Source organism: Dryobates pubescens, chromosome 39 (assembly GCF_014839835.1).
Source record: "Dryobates pubescens isolate bDryPub1 chromosome 39, bDryPub1.pri, whole genome shotgun sequence".
Taxonomy (NCBI): domain Eukaryota; kingdom Metazoa; phylum Chordata; class Aves; order Piciformes; family Picidae; genus Dryobates; species Dryobates pubescens.
In genome coordinates, this window is record NC_071650.1 from 1,948,073 (window position 1) to 1,957,582 (window position 9,510).

At 48.7% G+C, this 9,510-nt stretch overlaps 1 protein-coding gene across 2 annotated transcripts in view; it reads left to right on the top strand.

Moving 5' to 3' along the window:
- The window catches only part of ACTR2 (actin related protein 2), a 28,165-nt gene extending 19,181 nt beyond the window's left edge, over positions 1-8,984 (top strand). For both annotated transcript variants that reach the window (XM_054177215.1, XM_009901622.2), the window contains 6 exons: positions 210-282; positions 3,148-3,284; positions 3,817-3,966; positions 5,207-5,352; positions 6,376-6,508; positions 8,799-8,984. In XM_054177215.1, coding sequence (XP_054033190.1) covers positions 210-282; positions 3,148-3,284; positions 3,817-3,966; positions 5,207-5,352; positions 6,376-6,508; positions 8,799-8,969 — 810 coding nt within the window. In that variant the 3' untranslated portion in view covers positions 8,970-8,984. The remainder of the gene's footprint in view (positions 1-209; positions 283-3,147; positions 3,285-3,816; positions 3,967-5,206; positions 5,353-6,375; positions 6,509-8,798) is intronic.
- The last annotated feature ends 526 nt before the right edge of the window (positions 8,985-9,510 follow it).

Genomic DNA, 9,510 nt, shown 5'->3' on the forward strand with positions numbered 1-9,510 from the left:
ATTCTATGATTCTCTGTCCTGCTGCCTTAAAGCAGGTTGCTGATCTTCATGCAGAGTCTGAGTTAGGACACTTGATGGAAGGTGATCTTTGATTAGCAAAAACAATGATGAACTGAAATGACAGAATTGTTGAAATGCACTGTTCAGACACCTCTGAAATTCCCAAGGTGTTTTTAGACATTAATTCTTTTTTTGCATTCCTCTTGCAGGTTATGTTTGAGACCTACCAGTTTTCTGGGGTGTATGTTGCCATTCAGGCCGTTCTTACTCTGTATGCTCAAGGTAGGCAAAGATAACTTCCAGATCTCTCCTGTTTCTGAACGTGCTCCTGAGCCAGCGTGGCGTGAATGGGTCCTGGGCATAATCCAAGTGCTGCTGTCAGCCCAGCTCTGAATTAAGGGCTTGATTTTTCTGTTTGGAGGCATTCTTGCTGGGTACCACTCTTGGTGTTATTTTCCTGAACCAACTGTGGAAATGTGCTTGGAAAGGCAAAAGTCTGCCCCAGCGAAACCGGCAGCGGTCTGGGCTGCAGGCGCTTAGCCTTTGGCAGCAAGTCTCAAGGGACGTGCTTGGGATTTTCTAGTGGGGGCCCAGCAAAAAAATGTGCCCACCAGTAAAAGTCAGGAAGAAGACCTGGTGCTTTGCTGCTGGTTTCAGATTGAAAAGGTAAAAAAAAAGAGCTTTTGGTTTTACAGTATCAGGAAGAGACCTTAAAGATCATCGAGTCCAAGCTGTCAGCACAGAGCTCATGACCAGACCATGGCTCCAAGTGCCACATCCAATCTCCTCTTGAACCCGTCCAGGGATGGGGACTCCACCACCTCCCTGGGCAGCACATCCCAATGATGAATGACTCTCAAGTGAAGAACTTTCTCCTCACCTCCAGCCTAAACTTCCCCTGGCACAGCTTGAGACTGTGTCCCCTTGTTCTGGTGCTGGTTGCCTGGCAGAAGAGACCAACCCCTTCCTGGCTCCAACCACCTTTCAGGTAGTTGTAGAGGGCAATGAGGTCACCCCTGGGCCTCCTCTTCTCCAGGCTAAGCAACCCCAGCTCCCTCAGCCTCTCCTCACAGGGCTGTGCTCAAGGCCTTGTTGCCCTTCTCTGGACACCTTCAAGCCTCTCAATGTCCTTCTTAAACTGAGGGGCCCAGAACTGGACACAGGACTCAAGGTGTGGCCTAACCAGTGCTGAGCACAGGGCACAATGACCTCCCTGCTCCTGCTGGCCACACTATTCCTAATGCAGGCCAGGATGCCCTTGGCCCTCTTGGCCACCTGGGCACACTGCTGGCTCATGTTCAGGCAGCTGTCAATCAGCACCCCCAGGTCCCTCTCTGTTTGTCAGCTCTCCAGCCTTTTGTTTGTTTGCTTTTTGAGCTTTGCCTTTTGGGGGAGGTTTGTTTGGTGGTGGTTGTTGTGGTTGGTTGGTTTTGGTTTTTGATGGGTTTATTTTGTTAAGGGTTGGGGGGGGAGGGGGGGGGTCTGTTTCTTGTTTGGTTGAGGTTTTGTGTTTTTGAGGTGCTTGGGGGGGGGGGCTTTGTTGTTTGGGGTTTTTATGTTGTTTTTTCCTGGTTTTCATTTTGTTTGGTTAGTTCTGGGTTTTGTTTGTGTGGTTTTTTTTAGTTTTATTATTATTGTTTTATGTTATGGGCATTTTTTTGGCTGTTTTTGTTGTTGGGGGGGGAAATGTTGTGGTTTGATTTGATTGGTTTGGTTGGCCTTTTTTTCCCCCAGTATATAAATGTAGAATAAATGATCTTCACCCTGAGGAGAAAATTGCAGGTTCAATAAATGTGATGGGAATGATAGGACTAGGGGGAATGGTACAAAAGTAGAAATGGGTGGATTCAGATTGGATGTTAGGAAGAAGTTCTTCCCCAGGAGGGGGGTCTTGGCCTCTGCTGGCATTGTCCCTGTGTTTTCTGGTCTAGGGCTGGGCTGATTTGTGAGTAACGAAGTGTAAAACCCTTAGGGCAGTCCAGGGTGTTGCTGTCACGTGAAATTGAAACCCCCCAGGGGCACAGGAATGGAACACTGGGGTTTATAAATACTAATAACAAGAGCCCTTTGAAACCCCCTGCTTATTGGTACTGCATTCAAGATGAAAGTGGCAGCTCGGGCTGCACACACAGACGTGCCTTGTTTCAGTGCTGTAGATGAATTGCTGCTTTCCCCTGGAATTCTGGGTGCCTTTCAAGGGAAAAGGGCTCCAGGTATCAAACCCTATTCTTATTACTCATAGAATCACAGCGTGGCTCAGGTTGGAAGGGACCTCAGAGGAGGAGGCGTCCACAAGTTCCCTGTGCAGCCTGTTCTAGAGTCTCACCAACTTCTTCCTCAGCTGCAGTCTGACCCTGCTCTTCCTCTGCTTCAAACCATTCCCCCTTGGCCTGTCTCTGGACACCCTCAGGAAAAGACCCTCTGCAGGGTTCCTGCAGGATCCCTTCAGCTATTGCAAGGCAGCTCTAAGGTCTCCTGTGAGCTTTCTCTTCTCTGGGCTGAACACCCCCAGCTCCCTCAGCCTTCATAGCAGCACTGCTCCAGGCCTTGGGTCATCTCTTTGGCCCTCCTCTGGACTCGAGATGTGTGCTGTATAGCTCAAATGTGCTCTGCCTTCTGATGAAAGCTTTGGTTTGTTTTCTGAACACCAGTCCAAATCAAGTCCTATTCTTTGCAAATGGAGTGTAGTGAGGTCCTAATAATTGCAGACAAAATGGTGGCCTGAATACTTCCATATTTCTTCTGTTTGAGAGCCTGCTAGAAGGCTGCCTATAGCCAGTTGAATCTGAGGAGGAGTTTTTGCCCTTCCCACCCCCCAAGCATTTAATGCCCTGAGCTCCTCTCTTTAATTAGAGTGAAAATTGTGAAGGGTAGAGTTTAAGCATCTCAGTAATGCTTGGTAAAAACCTCTATGAGAACACTTACTGCTCTGGAAACCAAGCTTCAAATCCAGCTGAATGGCAAGAGCTGAAGGTTGAATTGTGGCAGCTCTTCCCAAGGTGATGACAAGAGGAACAGAGGCTGCGTTAAGATGACAATGGAAAAAGAAAATGCTCTTCAACCTGCTATTCTGTTCGGTTTGTGAAGGTGCTGATCAGTGTTTGTGGTTTGTGTGGTGTTGATTCCTGTCCCCACTCTTTCTTTCAGGTTTGTTGACTGGTGTTGTTGTGGACTCTGGAGATGGTGTAACTCACATCTGCCCGGTTTACGAAGGTTTCTCTCTCCCTCATCTCACCAGGCGGTTAGATATTGCTGGCAGGGATATCACAAGGTATCTCATCAAGGTAAGCTCTGAAGAAGTTTGAAGGCTGAAGCTGTGGTACATTTGATTCAGGTTCATGGAATCACAGCTTTATTGAGGCTGGAATAGAGCTATGAGATCATCAAGTCCAGCTATGACCTAACACCACCACATCAACCAGAACGTGTCACTAATTGCCACATCCAGTCTTGCCTTAAACACCTCCAGGGATGGCAACTCCTCCACCTCCCTGGGCAGCTCATTCCAGTGTCTAATTGCCCTTTCCCTGAGGAAGTGCTTCCAACCTAAACCTCCCCTGGCACAGCTTCAGGCCATGCCCTCTTGTCCTGTCACAAGCTGTCTGGGAGAAGAGTCTGACCCCCACCTGACTACAACTTCCCTTTGGCCCCTGAGGGGCCCCGAACTGGACACAAAACTCCAGGTGAGGACTCACCAGGGCATCATTACCTAATTAATTGCAGGTATTCATACAGCTTAGTTGCAGGTCCAGCCATTTACCAGTTGCCTTGCTTTCAGCCTCTTAGTTGACTGCTAACCTGGTGTGTCCCCTCCAGCTGCTCTTGCTCCGAGGCTATGCTTTCAACCACTCGGCTGACTTTGAGACCGTTCGCATGATCAAGGAGAAGCTGTGTTACGTGGGATACAACATTGAGCAGGAGCAGAAGCTGGCATTAGAGACCACAGTACTAGTTGAATCCTACACAGTAAGTCTTTGGAGACAACATGGTTATTTGTTTCTGGGTTGTTGGTGGGTTTTTGGAGTAGGTTTTTCGTGTGTTGTGTTGGTGGTGGTTGGTGGTTGGTTTGTTTTCTGGCCTAAACTTCATAGGTTTAAATTCAGGTGGCATTTAGCTTGGATTCTTTCTCAGTTTGTCTTGGCAATAGCTCACTTCCTAGACAAAGGAGTCTGTAGAATCAGATTTCTTGGTTCTGGGAAAATGGTTAAAAGCCTCAGTGTTTTCTTTTTCAGATCTTAGAATCCTAGAATGCTAGGGGTTGGAAGGGACCTCCAGAGATCAAGACCATCCCCCTTGCAAAGCAGGACCACTTAGGAAGGGTCACACAGGAGCACATCCAGCTGGCTTTCGAAGATCTCCAGAGAAGGAGACCTCTCTGGGCAGCCTGCTTCAGGGCTCCAGCACCCTCACAGTAAAGAAGTTTCTCCCCATGCTGAGATGGAATTTCCTGTGACTGAGTTCATGTCCATTGCCCCTTGCCCTGTGACTGGCAAACACTGGAAAGAGTCTGGCTCCATCCTCCTGACAGCCACCCTCCAGATATCTCTAGAAACTGATAAGGTCCCCTCTCAGCCTTCTCTCCTCCAGACTAAACAGCCCCAAGGCTCTCATGAGAGAGATGCTCCAGTCCCTTCATCATCCTTTGTACTCATTATTGTCATTGTAGATCCTTGACATTAGAATGTTTCAGTGGAGGAACCTGTAGAGAAAGTGGCCTTACTCTAGCATGTCAGATTGTTTCAGCTTCATCCATCCAGCAGTACCACAGCTGAGACTGCTCCTGGTGATAGAAGAATGGTGAACTTGCTCTTAGTGCAAGGAAACTTCCTGTGATCACACACAAGGAAGGAACTTTCTGCTGGAAAACAGCTTCTAAATTGACACTGAGAGCTGGAGATGTTTGGGATGTCAGTATCAACTCTTTGTAATGGTTGGACTTGATCTTGGAGGCCCTTTCTAACCTAAAGGGGTCTACAATTCTCTGATCACTGCCTCTGGCCCCTGATGTCTTTAAATTACATAATGGTGGAAGAATTTGTCTCTTCTGTCAGTAATACTGAATGACTTCTTGTAGTGGTGAGAATGCTCAACAATTTCCTGTTTTAGAACATTAGGGAACAATGTAGGTCATTTCCTCTTGGTTTGGTCAGTAACCAAGTGGCTCAAAGTGTTCTCCTGAGCTGTGGTTGTTTTTTGCATTAACCAGCTCCCAGATGGCAGGATTATCAAAGTCGGCGGCGAACGGTTCGAGGCCCCCGAGGCCCTCTTCCAGCCTCACCTAATCAATGTAGAGGGAGTTGGTGTGGCTGAGTTGCTGTTTAACACCATCCAGGCTGCTGACATCGATACCAGGTGAGAGCTGAATACTTCAAATCCTCTGCCAGGGTGCAGGTTTGACTGCAGAGAACCACATTCAAGCAATAATATTATCTTGTGCTCTGGACCCTAATCCCTGTCCTGCTGGGGAGTGGGTGTGCTGGGAGGGGGGGGCTTAGGCTGAGATCAGTGTCACACACTGTGCTAGATCTTGGAAAGGATTGGAAGGGACCTCTGGAGAGCATCAAGTCCAACCCCCCCTGCCAAGGCAGGTTTGCCTAAAGAAGGTCACACAGAAACACGTCCAGGTAGGTTTTAAGTGTCTGCAGAGGAGATGACTCCACAACCAGGGCAGCCTGCTCCAGCACCTTTAAATTAAAGAAGTTCCTCTCTCAAGTTTGTGCCCTTTACCTCTTGTCCTGGTACTTGGTGCCACTGAAAAAAAGACTGGTCCCATCCTCCTGACACCCACCCTTTTAGGTATTTACAGATCCCCTACCTCAGTCCCTTTAGGTATTTACAGATCCCCTACCTCAGTGCCCTGCTGTACCCTTTCCATCAAGTCCCTGTCTCTCTTGAACTGGACACAGTACTCCAGATGTGGCCTCACCAGGGCAGGATGATTTTGTTTGACCTGCTGGCCACACTCTTCTTGATGCACCCCAAGATGCCCTTGGCCACAAGGGCAGATTGGTGGCTTATGGTCACCCACTTATCCACCAGCACTCCCAGGTCCTTTTCTCCAGAGCTGCTTTCCAACAGATCTTGGCACTTAGCAAGTTTGGAATCCTGCTTGTTTTGGTGTGAGTGAGCAAATAGAATCTGTGCTTGCAAGACTCTTATCTCCATTTTAATCTTTTTTTCTTTACTTCTGCTTTCTGGGTTGTCTGATGATAAAGCATGAGACAAGCAAGGCTGCCCAAGTCATGTGAGGTCTATCTTCAGGTAGCGACTGGGTTTTGGATTGTTGTTTGCCTCCCAGGCGTGCACAGGCACCTCCTCGTACTACAGAGGATGATTTAAGACACTGGAAGGACTCTCTTCTTTTGTTTTGGTCAGGTCTGAATTCTACAAGCACATTGTGCTGTCTGGAGGGTCCACCATGTACCCAGGGCTCCCCTCACGACTGGAGCGAGAACTGAAACAGCTCTACCTGGAACGGGTCCTGAAAGGAGACGTGGAAAAGCTGTCGGTAGGTTCTAGAGCCGCGGCTGTGTGTGGGGCCGAGAGCTATGCTGGATCCCCACTAGAGGGAACCAAGCAGTCAAAAATGAGAGGCTCTGGCGCTGGCCAAAAGCGCTGCTGCTTCTCCACAGCCCTGCCTTTGATAGAGGTGGCTTCTGTCTATATATTGGCAGCAAAGCAGCCTGCTGGTTGGTGCTAGTAATTAGCAAGACATTCCTGAAGTTGTGGGTTGTTTGAATGTAAAACGGGCTGATAAATGCCCAGAGGACACAACTTGAGCTCTTAGACTTAAAGACATCAGTGTGCAAAATTACTTCTTCGAAGCTGTGAAAGTTTTGGTTCGTGTTGGAAGGGGAAGGAAATTGCCTGGAGTTGGACCAGAGGAGGTTTAGGTTCAGTGTGAAAAGAAACTTCTTTATTGAAAGGGTTCCACGCTGGAATAGGCTTCCCAGGGGAGTGGTTGAATGCCCATCCCTGGAGGTGTTTCAGAGATGTGGTGCTGAGGGACACAGGCTAGCACCAGCCTTGCTAGAGGCAGAGAATGGCTGGACTTGACCTTAAAGGGCATTGCCAAGTGAAACAATTCTGTGGTTCTATGAAATACTCAAAAGTCAGAGGCTGGACTTCTCACACACCTTCAAGTGGAATGAAGTTCCCATGCTCATTGGTTGCTGTGATAAGCAGCCAAGAGTTACACTCTGTGGAGGTGAGACTGCATTGTAGTGCTGCCTGCTCTTCAGAGAGGAGATATTTGTAGAGAAAGTTCCTTGAGTGGAGTTTCTGATGATAAACTGAACTGAACTTCCCTGCTTCTCGATGCAGTGTTCTCTAAAGATCTTCTGCAGTCTCTGTGGAATGACTCAATTGTTCAGAATGTTTTAAGGTGAAGTATTTCACAGGCAGCTTTAACTGTACTCATAGTAGCTCTTGAACTTAGAGCTTCAGCACCAAAGAATTTAGATTCATAGAATCCAGTTCCAACCCCCTGCCATGGGCAGGGACACCTTCCACCGGACCAAGCTGCTCAAGGCTTCATCCAGCCTCACCTTGAACAGCCACAACCTGTTCCAGTGTCTCACCACCCTCACTGTAAAGAACTTCCCTCTAACCTCCAGTCTAAGGCAATGTTAATTAAGATGGTCTAAAATCTGTTCCACCTGCCCTTTTAAAGCTTGATATAGAATCCAAGAATGGCTTAGGCTGGAAGAGACCTCAGAGGTCATCTACTCCAACCCCACTGCCATGGGCACACATACCTCTGAACGAGACTGGGTTGCCCAAGGCCTCATCCAGCCTGGCATTGAACACATCTAGGGAGGAGGCATCCACAGCCACTCTGGGCAACCTACTCCAGAGTCTCACCACCCTTGTACTGAAGAACTTCTTCCTAAGCTCCAGTCTAACCCTCCTCTCCCTAAGCTTCAAACCATGCCCCCTTGGCCTGTCCCTGGACAGCCTTATGAAAAATATTTTGTGATTTGATGATCTGCTAACTTCTGACAGTTTCAGCCAGCGAGGTTTAGGAAGTATTTCCCCCTTTACCATGTTCATGAAATGCAAAAGTACAGTGCTCTGACTTCTGGGGTATTTGTAGGTGCACTGCAAGTGTCATTTTGGGGGAAGCATCACTAGCTGTCTCTAATGTCCAGGTCTTTTACTTCGGTTGTGCGAGTTCGAAGCTCACACATAGCTGTCTGTGCTTGGCAGTTCAGTTTTCTGGTTGCCTTTTCTCTTACTGAGCAGTTTCCATTTCAATGTTTCTGGTGGGAATCACAGATTCAATTGTCAGCATTGGAAGGGATCTCAAGGATCAGCCAGTTCCAACCCCCCTGCCATGGGCAGGGACACCTCACACTGCAGCAGGTTGCTCACAGCCACATCCAGCCTGGCCTGAAAAACTTCAAGGATGAGGCTTCCACCACCTCCCTGGGCAACCTGTGCCAGTGTCTCACCACCCTCATGGCCAAGAACTTCTTCCTGACATCCAATCTGAATCTCCCCACTTCTACTTTTGCTCCATTCCCACCAGTCCTATCACTCCCTGACACCCTCAAAAGTCCCTCCCCAGCTCCCTTCAGATACTGGAAGGCCACAATGAGGTCTCCTTGGAGCCTTTTCTTCTTCAGACTCAGCAACCCCAACTCTCTCAGCCTGTCCTCATAGAATCACAGAGTTGTCAGGGTTGGAATAGCCCTCAAGGATCATCCGGTTCCAAGCCTGCTGCCAGGGGAAGCTGAGTTCTGTCTCGACTGGCTTTGTGTCAGGAGCCCCGGTGACAATCTCCTGTCTCTCCTTAGAAATTCAAGATCCGGATCGAGGATCCCCCTCGCCGGAAGCACATGGTGTTCCTGGGCGGGGCGGTCCTGGCTGACATCATGAAGGACAAAGACAACTTCTGGATGACCCGACAGGAGTACCAAGAGAAGGGAGTGCGTGTGCTGGAGAAGCTTGGTGTGACTGTCCGATAGAGCCCAAAGCTTCTTCCCATCGCGTGGTTAAAGCTTTCTGGTTGGTTGGGGGTTTGTTGGGGTTGTGGTTTTGTTTGGGGTTTTTTTTTTCCCTCTCCTTTCATTGCCAATCTCTGAACTCACTCAGCTACACGCTATGGAAAGGGCCTGGCTGTGGCCTTTTGACCTGAAGGGCAGGTTTGGTTCTAGGTTCCTTAGGGGTTAGCTTCTGTTGAACGTTTTCTTAATGGGGCTAAAAATTGGAGTGTTCGGTTGGACGGCTTCCCCGCAAGCCAGACAGCAGGAGCAGCCCTGGCTGCTTCATGGCTGCTTCCCAGGAGGCAGCTGGGTAGTCCTGGTAGGCTTGGGGCTTTTTCTGTTTGTTTTGGTCTTTTGTGGGGGTTTTGTTTGTTTAGTTTGGGGGTGTTTTTTTTTTTACCTTTTTTTTCTCCTTTGGTTTTTTTCCCCCTTTTTTGTTGGGTTGGTTCCCCCCCCCCCCTTATTGGGTTGCTTGGTGGTTGGTTCCCCCCCCCCCCCTCCTTGTTGGGTTGCTTGGTGGTTT